Source organism: Aricia agestis, chromosome 19 (assembly GCF_905147365.1).
Source record: "Aricia agestis chromosome 19, ilAriAges1.1, whole genome shotgun sequence".
NCBI lineage: Eukaryota > Metazoa > Arthropoda > Insecta > Lepidoptera > Lycaenidae > Aricia > Aricia agestis.
The window spans coordinates 6,822,684-6,840,599 of record NC_056424.1 but is presented as its reverse complement, the minus strand read 5'-3'; the positions used below and the strand labels follow the sequence as shown (position 1 = coordinate 6,840,599).

General features: G+C 38.5%; 1 protein-coding gene across 2 annotated transcripts; it reads left to right on the top strand.

Moving 5' to 3' along the window:
• Positions 1-4,760: 4,760 nt before the first annotated feature.
• On the top strand, positions 4,761-17,222 carry LOC121736520 (zinc finger protein 91-like). Of its 2 annotated transcripts, XM_042127764.1 has the most exons (13): positions 4,761-5,031; positions 5,149-5,256; positions 5,562-5,775; positions 5,981-6,139; positions 6,302-6,471; positions 7,177-7,262; positions 8,026-8,154; positions 8,527-8,646; positions 9,048-9,200; positions 10,387-10,461; positions 11,758-11,869; positions 13,530-13,634; positions 16,854-17,222. In XM_042127764.1, exons 1-13 carry the CDS (start codon positions 4,915-4,917, stop codon positions 17,025-17,027), a joined length of 1,722 nt encoding a protein of 573 aa, XP_041983698.1. In that variant the 5' UTR covers positions 4,761-4,914; the 3' UTR covers positions 17,028-17,222. The 2 variants fall into 2 exon arrangements, with proteins under 2 accessions (XP_041983698.1, XP_041983700.1); XM_042127766.1 differs by lacking the exon at positions 5,149-5,256.
• Positions 17,223-17,916: the final 694 nt, after the last annotated feature.

The following is a 17,916-nucleotide window of genomic DNA, read 5'->3' as shown; positions in this document are numbered from 1 at the left end:
GAGATCACTCGGGCAAAGAAACAGCACGTCAATAGTATTGGTCAGAGACTAGAGTGCCTTTCTTTGGGAACCCGTGAATTCTGGTCTCTGGCCTAAGCTATTGAAGGATATTTCTGAAAGCCATCCTACCATCCCTACAAGTAGGAAATGGATCGTTAGCCCACGACGCAAAATACAAAGACGATCTTCTGGGTAAGCTCTTTGCGTCAAACTCGACTCTTGATGACCTTGTGATAAAAACTACCGACCATACGACAATGCAGGGGCATCATGTTGGATATAAGGTTACATCAACGCTCAGTTTGAATAGCCCTGCGTGTCCTTGATATCCAAAAGTCGAGTGGGTCTGACGGAATCCCTCCTATTGTGATGAAAAAGTGTGCTCCAGAGTTGGCTCCGGTCTTGACGCGTCGTTTTCGGTTCTCCTACTCTTCTGGCACTGTTCCAGCTTCTTAGAAGACAGCCTTAGTGTACCCGATCCCCAAAAAAGGTGACCGCTCAAATCCTTCCAACTACAGACCAATTGCTAAAACCTCCGTCTTCGCGACGATAATGGAATCCATTATCAGCTTTTTCGATACTTGGGCGGCCAGACATTACTAAGCGACAAACACGACAAACAGTACGGGTTCCGAAAGGATCTCTTGGCGTACCAAACTCATCGTTGGGCTCAGGTGATTGTGTGGAGAGGAGAGGCATTGGCTGTTAGTTTGGATATTGCGAAGGCCTTTGATCGGGTTTGACTTAAAGCTTCCATCATAATATTATGGGCTTCCCGAGAATTTATGCAAATAGGTCACAAGTTTTTTGGCAGATCAATGACATGCTACAGACCAACGGCATTTATAGCTATGAGGATGATAGTACAGGTGATGCCCTATCCGGCTTTCACCATATTTCTTGGTTAAATGTCATTGACAGTCGAAACGAAATTATGTCTCAAATAGAGAATTCACAGGAGAAAGTCTCTGAATGGGGTAGACGACACTTAGTCCAATTCAACCCCACCAATTCTGCTTGTTCACAACAAAAAAGTCACCAATGGTCTTATATCCTCGTTTTCAGGGCACCTTTTTAACAATCCCTCCCAGCATTGAAATACTTGGCGTAAACATATCGAGCGAAGTTCAGTTCCGATGTCATCTAGAGGGTGATGCCAAGTTAGCCTCGAAAAACTTGGTATTCTTAACAGGCGAGACAGTAGTTCAGTCTGGACCAATGCCTGCAACTCTACAAGATGCAGGTTCGGCCTCATAGGAAATACTGTTCTCATCTCTGGGCAGGGACTCCAAAATGCCAACTAATCCCTTTGGATCGTATCCAACGAAGGGCCGCTCGAATTGCCATAATGTTTCAAACAGGCAGAACCCCTTGGAATCACGCCAAGATATAAATAGCTTCACTCTGCATCCTCAATCGGTTGTATCACGGGGAGTGCTCTAAGGAATTGTTCGGAATCATACTTCCTGCAACTTTTGGCCCTCGTTCCACGTAAAAAATATATCATCCTCATAACTTTGATGAGTGGCAGTCTTCCACCGTGCTTTTTTCGCGTAACTTTCTGCCGCGCGCTGTAAAATTTGGAATGGACCGTTACCAGCAGTATTTCCGGACCTGTACGACCTGCAAACCTTCAAGAAGAGAGCGTATTCCCTCTTAAAAAGACGGGCAACTCACCAGCAGCTCTTCTCATAAACTTTACAATAGCTCTTCCAACAACCTTTAAGAAAACAGAAAAGACAAGAGAAATTAGTAAAAGATAATAGAATTGCTGTGATTATTATATTCAAAGTTTCGCCATCTGCAATGAGGCATTACTCATAGAAGTCGTTTGCATTTTTACACGAATAATCGTGCAAGAGTTATAACCCAAAGGAAAGGATAGACATGTGCGCCAGATTGATTTAACACGTTTATTCTGGTGAACTCAAATAAACAAAACAATCTGCAATAAGCGCATGTTTTATTATTAAGGTGATATAATATGTTATTATTTTTTCCGTACAATAAAGGTTGACATTGCTATAAAATCGTTATTTTAAGTCAAAAAAATTAACATAGGTGTATCATAGGCCATGCAAACGAAAAATAAAAAAAAAAAATTTTGAGTAATAGCTCTTGCATGTTTATTCGTTGGGGCGATCGATATATGTACATAACTCCTGACTCTTTAAAGATACAATTTTGGGAGTTTCGGCGTTGTTTTAGGAACGGAAAGCATACTATGCTATTATTACATTCATCATTGTCATCATTATCACTACCATAAAACATTATTTTAATTTTAGTCTCGAAATAATTATTCGTAGAATTCAAGAGAAGGTTCATATTAGGAGGGAGGTGATACGAAGTTCACCGGGTCATCTGGTGAAGTCATAAATTATTAAAAATGCACGTTTTGCATTGCCGCTATGGCTTATGCTTACACGTCCATCTTGAACGACGTTTAGATCCCAACGGAACACGGCCATCATGTAGAGGCGTTGCGACCATTGCATAGCCATCGCATGCGCCATTCGATCGCCCAGCGCTGGCCCATCTTGAAGAGGGGCCATAGACTACCAGCCATCAGGGCTAGGAGTTAGTCCGACACGAATCTCAATTTCTTACTCCTACCGGCGCGTTCCTTTTTTGTCTTGTCGAGCTGTACTTGGCTTCTGGCCAACTTGTGGGCCTCCGGCTTGGGGAGTGGGGACTGGGGTCTGCCGCGGCTGCAGCCTGTGCCCTCAGCCGGCAGCCCTGTGGGCACTGGCCTCCACGGCTAGCCTCTCTTTGGACTCCAGGCCAGGGCCTGATTAGCCCCTAGGCTAATTAGGCTGCAACCTAGGGCGCGAGGATTGGGGGGGCGCTGAAATCGTATCTTCGCATGCACCTAGCATCATTGCATTTACCCCACATATTTCAACTAGACAGAGACAAAACATTAAAATTAAATGCGCTTGAGAGTCCCTGACTCTATCAATAAATTTTAAAAAGCGCGCGTATAACAAACACTGACTTGTTAGTGTCTAAACACACTAGGCCGAAGTTACGCCTTCGTAAATTCCGCATGATTGCGCCCGTAATGAATTTTAAATTGCCGACGACACACTATTCCATCGCGTTCCATCCTTATTTTGTAATGCGTTTGACATTGCGGACGTAACTTCGGCCTTGTGTGTTTAGACACTCGAATCGGTCGGTGGTTGAGCGATTTATTATGATAACGAGGTGAAATTACTAAATTACGCGGGCGAATCCGCGCGGAACATCTAGTACTACTATATTATGCAGTAACGCACACGACGCGCAGCGCAGTCGTGTCCGTTACTGCATATTATAAAATATTTTGCATAGATTATGTTTCCACGGACTAAAAAGTGCGTCACGGGTAATCTGTCGTCTGCGCTGCGCCTAATTAAGGACAACATTAGTGTCGCTTGCAGATTGATCTGAAAACTTTTATAGGTAGTACTAGATGTTCCGCGCGGCTTCACCCGCGTAATTTAGTAATTTTATCTAGGGCGGTCAGAACTCTCGATCAGTCGCTGCTCCAGGCCTTGAGTACCGAGTACCGACTGGAGTCTGGACTTTGGTTTAGTGTAAATAGTGAGCCAAAACGGTAACTGTCGTTACGGTAGCGCAAGGTTTTTCGATAAAACAGCGATACCTAAAGTTATCAAAATCTTTTTTTCATTTTCTCAATCACATAATCGTTTGTTCATAGTAAGGGCAAAGCCAAACGAGCGTAATTTGTGAGTTGTGACTTGTGTGTCGCAGAATTTCTGCCGGGCAGAATTCTGCTGCATTCAGTTTCATACAAAAGTCCTGTTTGATTCACACGAGCGGAATTTTGTAAGTACTGAGTCGTGATTTGTATAAAAAAATTCTGCCCGGCAGAAATTCTGCGGCTCACGAGTCACGACTCACAAATTACGCTCGTTTGGCTTCGCCATGTTACAGAATAATAATTAAAAAAGTTACTGACAATAGGCAACTGTCACTGTCCACTACACTACTGTCAAAGTCAAATTACAATTAAAAAGAAGAAGGAAGAATTACAATTAAAAAGAAGAAGGAAGTGTTGTAAATAATATGTACTAATATAATTAACCATACCCTTGTTGCTTCACCAGACCTACAATTATTATAGAGCCAGCGACCACATAACCCAAGGCTATGTGGTCGCTGTATAGAGCAAAGTTTATCTGTCAATACACTCTGACATTGGCAATCCACGAAACTGCCATTAAAGAAGAAGAAGAAGAAGAAGAGTTTTTTTTGGGAGAATGTGAAAGAGTGATGTTGTGTTTTTATATTATTTTCCTAAAATTGTGTTATCTGGGTTTTTAATGTGTAATATTGGTAGGATATTAACCATTAAATATTCGTTATCGTGCACAAGTGTGGGAAAGTGATGTAGTAACCAGAAACGTGCTCTTTTGTGTTCCCTCCAAAACTCCATCAAAAGTTTCAGTAAAGCGTCCTACCACTTTACTGAATCGACCGACTTGACTTCTTGACTGTATTGACTTTATACTTAGACTTTGACTAGACTTTGGACCTGACTGACCTGACGATAATATATAAAAATTGTAATAAAGAATATTGTTTTCCCGCCATAATATTATACTCGACACTGGCCATGGCCCATGGTTATAGCCGAAGTGCCATTATATGAAAAAAAAAAAAGAAGAAGAAGAAGGAAGTGAGATAAACAAATAAATTATTTTGATAAAATTTTAAAATAAAAATTGTAATTATTACAAAAATAAATGCATTGTAAACATACAATTATTATAAACTGCGAGTAGGAAAACTTTTTCTTTACAGTTTGTGATAAATGATAGTAATATGAACCATTCTATATAGTTTGTGGTATGAACTATGATGATGCACTTTATCTCTTCAGATTTCTGATGAATTATTGAAATCATGGATAACAATAACACAAAAAGTAATAACTTTTGCATAAATTGTTTGAATGCAGATGAAAATACGTCTTTAAAATGCTACGAATTAAGAAATGCGACATTGAAATCGTTATTTCAGGTAGGCATATTTTCCAGTCTTTTTCAGCCCAAATAAAAAACGTTCGCACTTTTTTTTACATAATAAGTATCCATCCTGTTATTAAAACAGAATAACTAAATATATTATTCTTTTTAGACGGAGATCTTAAATGTTTGTTACCTTTGTTCTAAAATATTATACAATGCAGAGGCACTTATAGAAAATGTTTACAACAATCAGAAGTACTTACAAAATCACGAAGAAGTAAGTTATTTAAAGTTTTAATTGGTTGTAATAATTAATTATTTCAAAGTTCTTTCATTTTCCTTGTAAGTTTACATACAACATCAAAAACAAGTACCTTTGTGATATAAGTTTATTATATTTTAGATGTTCAATTTTATATTTTCGGGACATACAACAAAGTACTTTAGCCTGTATCTATTGCCCCTATAGTATTCAATTGCAATCTGGAGAAAATCTTCTTGATGAAGTGACAATAACAATAGAATATAAATATTATGATATACTCTCGTACCTGCACTAAAATGTAATTGTTTAAAATTTAGATTACAGATTCAGTAATACAAGCAGCAAAATTACATACACAACCATTCATAACTTTGTCCCAATGGCACAATATTCTAGAAATAAATCCTGATGATTCAACGGAAGATGACTCAATTTTTGTCTATAGTACAGGAACTGCTAAAGATTCTGTGAAACATGAGGTAAAAGATGAGATTTTAGACTATTTAGATGCAGACTTCATGCAAAATAGTGGTAAGTTAATACAATTGTTTTCTACTTGAATATGAATTAAGTACTTTAAACAATTATTTCTTTGATGCAAGATAAGTGACAAAAATATAGCTAACTTATTCATAGTCAGAAAGCAAAAATCAAATCAGACCCTTGTAATGAAAGGAAGCTAATTGACTCCTAATAGCTATATTATGGTGTAAGTTGCTTTTATGCCTCTTTTCAGATTTAGACAACAACATTGAAGAAGATTATTTAGATGTACCATTGATACAATTTACGAAAACGCGAAGAAAAAACTCAAAAAAGTTCAAGAAAAAAATTAAAGTTCACAAGGAGGATGTTAAATTAAAAGAGGACAACCATATCGTCAAATGTGTAAAAGGTGTTTATTATATTATTCATATAATATTATGTGGTACTCAAAAGATGCTGTTTTTTCCTTTTCTTTTATTTAATTTGATAAACATTGCAACATAAAATTTTTATGTATCTTGCGAGGAAATAGGTATAATCACAAACAATTATCTTTTTCGTTATTTTACAGATTCCATAGAATACATTAGATTGAAATTGACAAAGGCACAATGTTTAGAGGAGCTAAGAACTATGGCAGACGATGAACAGTTCAAAACTGCAACATACAAATGCATGGACTGTGTCAAATGGTTTCTATACAGGGATGGCTATGAAAAACATATGACCCAACATGATAAGGTTAGGGTCAATAAATATGGAAATTTTGAAAATACCTACCTCTTAACTCCACCATAGCTGAGTTAAGATGCATTGATGAGATGCATTGTATGGAATGTGGTTTTGTAAACCAATCAAATCTCCTCGTTAGCTAAGTTGTGTTAGGACTTGAGAGGAATGTTTTTGGATGACTTTGCTTGGAGAGAGGTCTCACCGAACAAAGTCATCGTAAAACATTCCTCTCAATACAACTTAGCTCAATGCCGCCTAAGGGCCAATTTATACTAGCGCAAAGTCGAAGCGTAGCGAAGTGAATTCCCAAAAACTGAACACAGAAAATTCAACCTTAACTCCAGAGCGTAACGTACCTATACATTACTTCTGCGAAGCCAGTCAGCGATGGTCGGGCGCATCGACGCGAATTCGCGCGGATGCGCGCGCCTTTTTAGTTTCTTAGAAGTAATAAAGTGCGTTAACGCTTTGGAGTTAAGGTTGAATTTGTTATATTCAGTTTTAATAATTCGCTTCAACTCTGCGCTAGTATAAATTGACCCTAACACTACACATTTCTTTCTCGCGTACGAAAAAATTGCTATTTTAATCTTTACATATTGTAGGAACTAGAGTGCCAATCTATTCATGTGCAACTCTACAAGTAGCGAAAATTTTATGAGTAAAAGACTGACACTGATTATAATTTCAAAGTACATAATATTAATTTTTCAGATAAGCGGCGAATACAAGTGCGATATCTGCAAGCAACGATTTGAGTCCCTTCAAAAATTAATGTCACATAAACAAAGCCATATCGTGTAAGTATATATAAGCTGGTAAAATAATGTTTATGTAGAAACATGAATTATCTGTACTTAGGAATTTAACCCATCAATCCCCAAGCGGCAGCTGGCTGCCGCATAACAATTGAAAATCTGTTGTGTCTGCGATATCCACGATGGAGGTGCTACGGCATTAACACAACACAATATTTTGTTGTGTTAATGTCTTAATGCGCACCATATTGCCTGTCGAGTGTCGAAAAATACTCTAAATAAGCAAGTTCTTTTTTTGAAGGGCAATACGCTAATGTAAAACTTACTGTTAAAGTGGCAACATCGTAGTGTCATCCCTTTTTCTAGATTGAGTTGAAAGGGATGACACTATGAATTAAGATATTGTCACTTTTTAATTTCTTCACTTTTTTGACAGACTATAGACTTAGGGGGATATTAGATTATCATATATATTGGATCCGAGATCATTGAGTCAATGATATTGGATAATGTAATAAAGATATATGATTCATTTCTTCCTTGATCAAAGATTTTTGACATTTGCTGAGAGATTGGATCCAATACGGTCATAGAAATATAAATGATAATGTAATACCCCTCTTACTCGTTCTTACCCTATATACTAAAGCTTAGGCCAAACGTACGCGAACAGGCTTCTGCGAAGCGGAGCGTCAAGTTGTCAAATGTGTGTTTTGTATACAAAAACAACTTGACGCTCCGCTTCGCGTAGGTTTGGCCCAACCTTAACACTACTCATGTAACTGAATCAAAATGTATATTTCAGTAGGTACAAGTGTCCCGTATGTGACCTCACTCGGAGCACGTTCAGGACTATCAGGGACCACTACACCGCGAACCACGCAGGTATACCGCGAGAACAGTTCACTTGTGACCATTGCCGGAAGACTTTTAAGTGAGTTTTTTTATAATAATAATAATAGCTCCCACACCGGTTTCGGTGACGGTGGCCAGTTTCATTGAAACCAGGCCAGCTACGCAGGAGTAATTTTTATAGTGCCCAAGTGTGTGCGCAGTACTTACACAAGAGGACTCTCTATTCCTTTACTCTTATAAATCTTTTGCTGTGGAACCCTTCATGGGCGAGTCCAACTCGCACTTGGCCGGTTTTTTATTTCTACCGTTCCACAGCTACGAATTCACCGGTCTTAGGGATTAGAATTTCCAAAATATTTTTCTTAGTACTGGCCTTTAAATGTTAGCCCTAAATAAAATATCTTTTACATTGATTCATTTATTGATATTGATAGTGTATTATAATTTTTAGACAGCAAGGGTCTCTAAGGAAGCACATGGACTACGCTCATCGCAGCATCTCACCCGCGCAGTGTGACTTGTGCAAGAAGATTTATAAGACGAAGAAAACATTGCAAGCACATCTTATTAGGTAAATTTCAACTACTTACTGTCCTAATTTTACAATAAACTCTAGATAAACTAAGTTTAACCAATGCAGATTAATCAATTGGTCCTTGGGTGAAACTTTTTCATATTCGAAGGTTTCTTTAATTTTTAATGTAGGCTGGAAACGCACCTGCAACTCTTCTAATGTTGCGAGTGTCCATGGGCGACGGTAGTTGCTTTCCCTCAGTTGACCCGTTTGCTCTTTTGCCCCCTTATTTTATAAAAAAAATGTCAATTGTTTTTGGGGAAAACACTTCTTTACTTACTTTAATTAAAAAGAAGAAGAAGAAGACTTCTTTACTTTTTTTTCTAGTTGTTGAATAACAAGATAAGCAACGACTATGCCTTTACGGACAAATATCGATTAAAAACTACTTGTCCCAGGAAGCACCGGTCGGAACTATCAGCGGGGGAAGCCCCGAGTCGGACGTTCGAGTGTCCGGAGTGCGGCAAGGCGTTCGTCGCGCCGTCGCTGCTGCGTCTCCACATGACCGCGCACTCTAATACCAGAGATTACTACTGCGTCGAGTGTGATAAGTAAGACAATAAGGGAGATCGCAGACGGCACACTTTTTGTGTGATCGAGTCTGCGGCGCACATACAGCACAATAGACATAACTACCAGTAGTTCGACTGCAAAGAAACGGACAGGTTTCAATATCTGTCAAATTCGTCGGGTTTCAATAGGATTATAAACGGATTATGCCTCGCAAAATTGGATTCTGACAATTTTAATCGCATGTTCCAAAACACAAACAACAATACGACCAAAGAGGAACACATCCGGCGAATATGTCATAGTTTTAAATTCGTAGGTAACAAGTTAACAACATTTTCGTCATAATACGTCAAATTTAAAAATTTCAACATCAGTTCTAAGTCGGCATACTCTATCATTCTGTCTACTCTGCATACAGTCTGCATGGCCGCGACATGCCGACTGTAGCGTCGCAGACTCGATCACACAAAAAGTGTGCCGTCTGCTTCGCCGTCTGCGATCTCCCTAACGCACACACATGCACTGAGGTCGCACGCACGCACGCACACGTGTAACAAACAAATATACTTTATTGTGCACATATTGATAACAATACAAATACAAATAGGTACAATATAATTAATTGAACTGCACACAAAGGCGGCCATATTACCTTAAAGCAATATCTTCCAGGCAATCTTTAACACGCCCGCGCCGTTGAGATAAAGAACTTAGGAAAATGGTGATGTGCAAAAGTATAAACATTTTGGCAACAATTGATTAATCATGTTATAATTAAATAATATATTCAATAAATATTACAATAATGAATAATCTATGTGTTGCTAAGCGCAAAACTCGAGAACGGCTGAACGGATTGGGCTTATTTTAGTCTTGAAATAATCGTAGAAGTCCAGGGAAGGTCTTAAAGTGACCTGTGACACGAAGTTCACCGGGACAGCTAGTATATAATAAATATAGTATAATACATACAATATACATATTACATAATATACAATACATAAAAATATAAAATTATAATACCTACAATAACGTGTACGCTTGCGTAATTAATATACCTTGGCTCACACACTCAAACCAACAATGTTAGAATAATATACTTACTTAAAAACTTGCATTTGCCTTGCCTTTTACCATATCAGCTAAGTTGTCGCTACACATTTTTCTACACTATGCAAGTTTTTATAGTAAGGTTAGGTACATATTGATTTTTATTGTTTTCAGGAGTTTCAAGTCTGAAATAGGACTGAAGCAGCATTACAAAATTGCTGCGACGCACGCCAATACTGCCGAATTATCGTGAGTTGTGTTTGTTATAAATTCCAATTTAATTTTAAACACATTTATTATTTCAGTAAAGTTCAAATTCTTCTTTATTAAGCATACAATAATATACAATAGTATAAAAGCTGGGTAGCGTGCATCACGTCGTCTAATCCCATGCTAAGTAAAACTTGTGTTATGGCAATCAGACAACGAATGTACGCCGAACAATTTTATCCTAATAGTCGAACTGTATATTGTAATCGGTCTGATCTAATTTTGTTAAAAAGAGATGATAATAATATGTATTATATAAAACACTACCCCCGGGCGCGCACTAGCGGCCAGTAGCTCTACCATGAGTTTAAAGCTATAGTATTTATCGATACTCGATACCGACTACGTAAATATTTAGTATGACGATTTTAGTTCCGCAAGTAACCGCTAGAAGCGCTGTAAAATTTGTCATACTAAAAATTTACGATAGTCGGTATCGAGTATCGAAAAATACTACAGCTTTAAACTCATGGTAGAGCTACAGGCCGCGGCCATAGTAAAAGGATGGGAAGTAAGTTATCTTCATACAAAGGCACCGCGCGCGGCTCGGCCAGTTTTACTAGGCTGGTACCGCCGAGATTTTGTTGTGTGCGGTACGTGGCGACGCATTGATACTATGGCGCACATATACAAGCCGCGCGCGGTGCCTTTGTATGAAGATAACTTACTTCCCCTCCTTTTACTATGCCGCGGCGGCCATCGAAAGTATGTGTGGCCGCTTGTCAGCGTGCGGCCAGGCGCGCGTGGTCTATGGCGGTTTCATACTAAGGTATCTATCTCGATGGCCGCTAGTGCATGCCCGGGCTATTTCTTTCTAAACATTTTAAAGAAATAGAGCATATTTTAATCATTTAATTTTTGTTCTAGTATATTCCTTTTTATTAAGTACTTATAATTATTCACAAAAAGTTTGTATGTGTATCTCGTTGGCAGGTATTACACGCATCAATATTATCATGATTCTAGTATTACACGATTCACAAGTGTACTGTGATGATAATATTGATGCGTGTAATATCTGCCTTTATCATAATCTGTGGCATCAAAGCGTAGCTAGACAGATTTTGATGCGGTTGTAACGATGTTTCCTGGCCATTTAGCCAAAACTTTTTCGTTTTCGCTTCATTATAGAATCGCCGATCAAAATGTATGGAATTGACATAAGTCGAGTCAAACGTCAACGTCATATTAAAGAACGCCTATGTCAATTCCATACATTTTCATCGGCGATTCTATAACGAAGCAAAAACGAAAATATTTTAACTCACCCCGCAGGTTCGGCTGCGACCTGTGCGACCGGAAGTTCCGGTGTCGGCGCGACCTGGAGCGCCACAAGAACAGGGAACACCTCCAAAGACGACCCTTCCAGTGCGACAAGTGTGAAAAGGTAATATTTTTTTATGTTAAAAAAAACCTGTGCGGATCTGGGTCACTCAACCCTGTCTAAACCATAAAGTTAATATACCTAGCGGAATAGAGAAACAAAGGCCTGAGCAAGAGAGTTGTCACTATCAGTAACACTGCGTGGTAAAAAGAGACGTGTGATACATGACAGCAGCACTCTTTTTTTGACGTCCAGTCGGCACGTGCCGCACGTTGACAATTTAATCTTATAGAAATCATGTTCAATCATGCTTGTGTAAGTGTATACGTACACATATTTTTACACACAGATGAAACCAATTCCGGTTTCGTTTGACAGCTCGAGATTGTTGCTCTATTCCGCTAGGTATATTAACTTTATGGTCTAAACATGATATCGTTCGTTCTTAGTTTTTGAAAGTGATAAGTTAGCCAAACCTTCCCAAGTAATTAGTTGAAAATATATGTTTTGGGTATACTCGTCTATCAAGCGACATTTGTAGTATCTCTGATAAAGGCAAAACGTATGTTTAACGTCCGTAATCTGTATACACCGTATAGATATTTATATTAGGTGGGATTTCACCAAACACACATAAAACTTAGTTTTATAAAACTTAGTTCCCATTGAACGCGTTCATGCTGCGACGTGAATCTCGTTTTGTTTCGATTGGATTTCACAAACTTCTTTTGATCGCGATTATTAAATCTAAGTTTACGTGACGTCACGTGATTATTTTACATGTTTTCATAGTTTTGAAGCCTTTTCACGTTAATTTAACTACAAAATAGCAAGAAACAATACATAAACTAATAAACGCATGTGTCAAAACTGTCATCTTGACATTTATTTTGTCTATGTTTTTCGTTCCGCCATGACAGGGCTTGAACGGGTTTTATGACGTTAAACTTCGGACTTTGGGCGTTCAGAAGATAAAACTCGGATTTGCTGTGAACGCGTTCAGTTTATACTGGTGAAATGCATTTCGATGCTATAATCGCGTTTATACGTTTTGAACTGGTTCAGAGTGCTTTGAACGCGTTCCATTTCTTTGGTGAAATCGCCCCTTAGTTGGTAAAGACATGGGCGTAGCCACACTGGGGCGCTTGCTCCACCCTGGCACTAACTAAACAAAAAAAATATTTTTCAACTAATTACAATCATAATATCCGTACAGCTCGACAAGGCTTTAAATGAACGTGGCGAAAAAAGGAACTAACGCTGCCATCATACATAAACGTCATTTTTGACAGTTCTCCTATACCAGCAGCGCTCCCGCCGCTTTGGTAGGTTGACTGCTGCCCCACCCTGAGCCCAAGCCTGGCTACGCCCATGAGTAGACGTAGGTACTAGGTATATTCTTAAAATACAAAGTGTCATGAGTACTTTCAGATGCAATGTACCATCGAGGAAATTGATTCCTAGGCAGTTGACAGAACAACGTCATTTGGTCGGATCATGTCAATTCATTGTTAATTGTGATCTGTCGGCTGGGTTTGACGTAATGCGACCAAACTACGTAGGTCCCCCATCTGCCTAGGAATCAACTTCTTCTTCTTCTGATAGTACAATCGCGCTGTGGGTCAACTAAAGTTACTCGGTTACTCGGTGGGAACTTCAACTTCAACCCGATTACCCCTTCTATTTGTTGTTTTTTTTTAATTTTTTTATGATTTTTTTATAGAGCTACCTGTCACTGTGGAGCATGTCGGAGCACAAGCGGCGCGCGCACGAGGGCTACAAGCGACCCTTCGACCACCACTGTCCCATGTGCGACAGAGTGTTTGACGTGAGCAAAGGCCACATTTTCATCTTCATCCCCCTGCACTGTTACAATAAAAACATTTATACGTGGGAGAGCCATGCTTCGGCACGAATGGGCCGGCTCGACCGGAGAAATACCACGTTCTCACAGAAAACCGGCGTGAAACAGCGCTTGCGCTGTGTTTCGCTGAGTGAGTGAGTTTACCGGAGGCCTAATCCCCTACCCTATTCCCTTCCCTATCCTCCCCTATTCCCTTCCCTTCCCATTCCTACTCTTCCCTATTACCTCTTAAAAGGCCGGCAACGCACCTGCAGCTCTTCTGATGCTGAGAGTGTCCATGGGCGACGGAAGTTGCTTTCCATCAGGTGACCCGTTTGCTCGTTTGCCCCCTTATTTCATTAAAAAAAAATTACACAGCCAATCAAAATCAAAATATTTATTTCTAAATAGGTTAACAAAGTTAACACTTTTAGAACGTCGCGTCTACATGAGGCCTACCACCGGTTCGGGAACTAACCCGGCGAGCAGAACCGGCGTAAGAAACTCGCACGAGGCCTTTTACCAAAAAGGTAGAAAATTTATCTTTAAAATATAGGAATTACAATAAGTAGATATGCTTTTCTTATTGTTCTTGTCTGGCATATTAAAACGTCACGACAGATAAACACAGCGGACCTTTTAATGTTATTTTCTGTGTAAAAAATATTTTAGTAAGAAGCTCAATAGCGAGTGTATGTAATATAAAGCGCGTCACAGACAGAGCAGGTAATGTAAAGATGTATATTAAAGCACGACACATCTCGGATACATCTCAATACATCATTCTATAGAAATCGTCAGGAGACCACACACAGCAGCTATAATGTATACTTTTACATCTTCGTATCTTAAGATACCGAGCTACATGAAAATATACATTTATACTAGATGTCCCGCGCGGCTTCGCCCGCGTAAATTAGAAATTTTACAGAATCCGTAGGTACATTTTCCCATAAAAAATATTTCCCCCGTTTTTCCCACATTTTCCTGAGTTTCTTCTGTCGTATTAGTCTTAGAGTAATAATATAATATAACCTTCTCGATAAATGATGAGTCTTACTCGATAAATGATCTATCTAACACTGAGATAAGTTTTTAAATCGGACCTGTAGTTTCTGAGATTGACGCGTTCAAGCAAACATACTCTTCAGGTTTATAATATTAGGTAGATATAGATTTTTTTTAATTATCGCTTGACAAACTCGAGTCTCGATCTAAAAGACTATGAAATGGTATAATATGGTAGTGATGATGATGATGATGATGAAGAATGTAATTTGCATAGTAGCATATGCTTTCTGTTCTTAAAACAACGCCGAAACTCCCAAACTTGTATCTATAAAGAATCAGGAATTCTCTCAGCACCTTCCGAACCACGGTATACCAGGTATATCTCGGTGCAAAATCTTACTTGTTGGTAGCATATGCTTAGAATACTTCTCACGAAACCGAAGTCACCATATGTTTCCCTATAAGTTTTGAGGAGTTCCCTCGATTACTTATGGATCCTTCATCAGATCACCACTTTTCTGAATATAATACCAAATTGGGATGATACCCTATATACCAAAAGAAAAATTTTGAAAATCGGTTAACAAACGGCGGAGTAATCGTTGAATATAAGAAAACGAACATAACACCTCCCCCATTTTGAAAGTCGGTTAAAATTGTAGCCTATGTGTTATTTATTTAATATTTTAATCAGCACATGAATTGAATAACAAAATTTTTTTCAAATTAATCGTAGCACCATCTGTCAGGACAAACTAAAATTGAAATAGAATAATATTGAATGCGATGATAGCGCCGTCCACCGGATCTAATGTAAAACATTCCAAAATCAACAACTCCTTATAAATAAGAAATTAATTGAAAAAACATTTTCCAGTAGACCAAACTGTAAATCTAAACCATTCTCGAATCTCCACGAACACACACAAAAAATTTCATCAAAATTGGTCCAGTCGTTTAGGAGGAGTTCAGTCACATACACACGCACACAAGAAATATATATATTAAGATTTTGATACATCTAAATACATCTCAATATATTTCTGTATATTACGATACATCTTTTCTCTTCATAGGGTGTTCAAAAGTTTCTGTGATTATATTATATGTGTATGATAGACAAATACACACAGTGTTGCCACTTGCCACCTCAGCACAGCACTTCACAGCGGGTACTGCAGGCAGTCTGTTCTCCAGAGCCTATATTTTCAATTAAATATCTTCAATCCACATTGTTCTGTTTCTGTTCTGATGAACTATCTAGTGAATCTAATAGCAAGTAACTCGAAAGGCCATATTATTACAACATTAAAAATAAGAAAAGAGTGTATAACACTTTAGCAGCTGAAATGTGCGTCAAGCGGGGCGTTTAGCATTGAAATGTAGGGAAAGATACATTACATTACCTGTTGTGTGTGTGATACATTAATATAATGTAAAGATATACATCCCGGGATGTAATGTACTATCAGAGAAGTTGATTCCTATGCAAATCGGGGACCTAAGTAGTTTGGTTGTGTTACGTCAAACCCAGCGGACAGATCACAATTAACATTGAATTGACATATTCGACCAAATAACGTTGGTCTGTCAATTGCATAGGAATCAACTTCCTCGATGGTACATTAATATACATTACCAGCTCTGTCTGTGACGAGCTTAAGAGTAAATCTACGGGGCTAAAATGGTCGCTTTGAAGAATCATGATATGCGTCATGATATTATTCATTTTTCTAAAATCGCATTTCTGTATTTTTGTACTGATTTGACATTAATTGTCAGTTTGACAGTTTTGACAATTCATTTGTTGAATTGATTGAGAGGAATTGCTAAATGCATAAACCTATAAATATATTAAGTCTATGGCTAAATGTGGCCATTTTAGCCCCGCTGCACTGTGTTACTAAATTAGGTCTTTACCACAAAATTAAGAAGTTTGTGTACTTAAATTACATTTTTAGTAGATTTTCAGACGATTTATTAGAATAAGGGCCTGTTTCACCACTTTCTGATAAAGTGCTGGATAAGCTATCCACAACTTATTTCACAGATTCTCCATACTCTATCTGTCAAGTTAAGTGATGGATAGCCTATCCGGCACTTATCAGGAAGTGGTGAAACAGGCCGTAAATCTCAAACCTCCACCACTTTTTTAATTACTAAATTTTTTTTTAACGTTTTGTAACGTTTCAGCGTAGCACAACAATGCGGATGCACATCAGGACGCACACGGGCGAGCGGCCGTACAAGTGTCCGCGGTGTCCGGCGGAGTTCGGCCAGGCGGGCGTCCGGAGCACGCACATCAAGCTCGTACACCTCAAGCTCACGAGGGACGGCCGGCCCAAGACATCGGTGACTGTTAAGTAATGCGTCACCACTAGTGTCCGCGGTGTCCGGCGGAGTTCGGCCAGGCGGGTGTCCGGAGCACGCACATCAAGCTCGAGCTCACGAGGGACGGCCGGCCCAAGACATCGGTGGCTGTTAAGTAATACGTGGACAGACATTTCAGACACTTATATTATGTAAAATGTTTCAAGTATTCATATCAAACTAGATGACGCCCGCAACTCCGTTGCGCCAAAACACGTTTATCGCGCGGAAGCCGTACATTTTTCCGGGATAGAAAGAATCCTATGTCATTTCCCGGGACTAATCTGAAAGTATCTCCATGCCATATCTAGTGCTCCAAAGGAGAGCTGTGAAACACATGTCACAAAATGACGTTTTTGTATGATAGAAGCGTTAGTTCCTTTTCTCGCCACGTTCATTTACAGCAAAATCGGTGCAGTGGTGGACACACTTGGATTTGAAGAGGTAACAGATAGACAGACAAGACGCACTTTCGCATTTATAATATTAATAAAAGTATGGATTCAACCAAACTGTTTAGCATTCAATTGTGTTACGATATCAAAATACATTGAGTTTAAGAAGTGATTGATTTGTATACCTAAAATATTATAATTAAATAATATGTAAATAGTACTAGTAAGATATTTTATAATTTATTATACGTATTTTTATGTTGTTTGCATAATACTCTAGTCAAATTAATATAATAAATATGTTACTTTGTAAAATTCGCAGTTTTATTTTATCTATTTTCGATATTTTAGTCATGTTTTTAAAGACATGCCAACGATTGGACATGTTAAATATATTACAGAGGCGAGGATATGAAAGTAAGTAAGTACTTATAATATTTATAATCTAAATTACGAGGTCCATAACGAACATTTTGGGAAATGACCTCTGA

Coding starts and splice junctions, on each gene's coding strand:
- LOC121736520 (XM_042127764.1), top strand. CDS start 4,915: ATGGATAACAATAACACAAAAAGTAATAACTTTTGCATAAATTGTTTG. Junction 8,155..8,526: donor CATTGCCGGAAGACTTTTAA/GTGAGTTTTTTT, acceptor TATAATTTTTAG/ACAGCAAGGGTCTCTAAGGA. Junction 13,635..16,853: donor TGTGCGACAGAGTGTTTGAC/GTGAGCAAAGGC, acceptor GTAACGTTTCAG/CGTAGCACAACAATGCGGAT.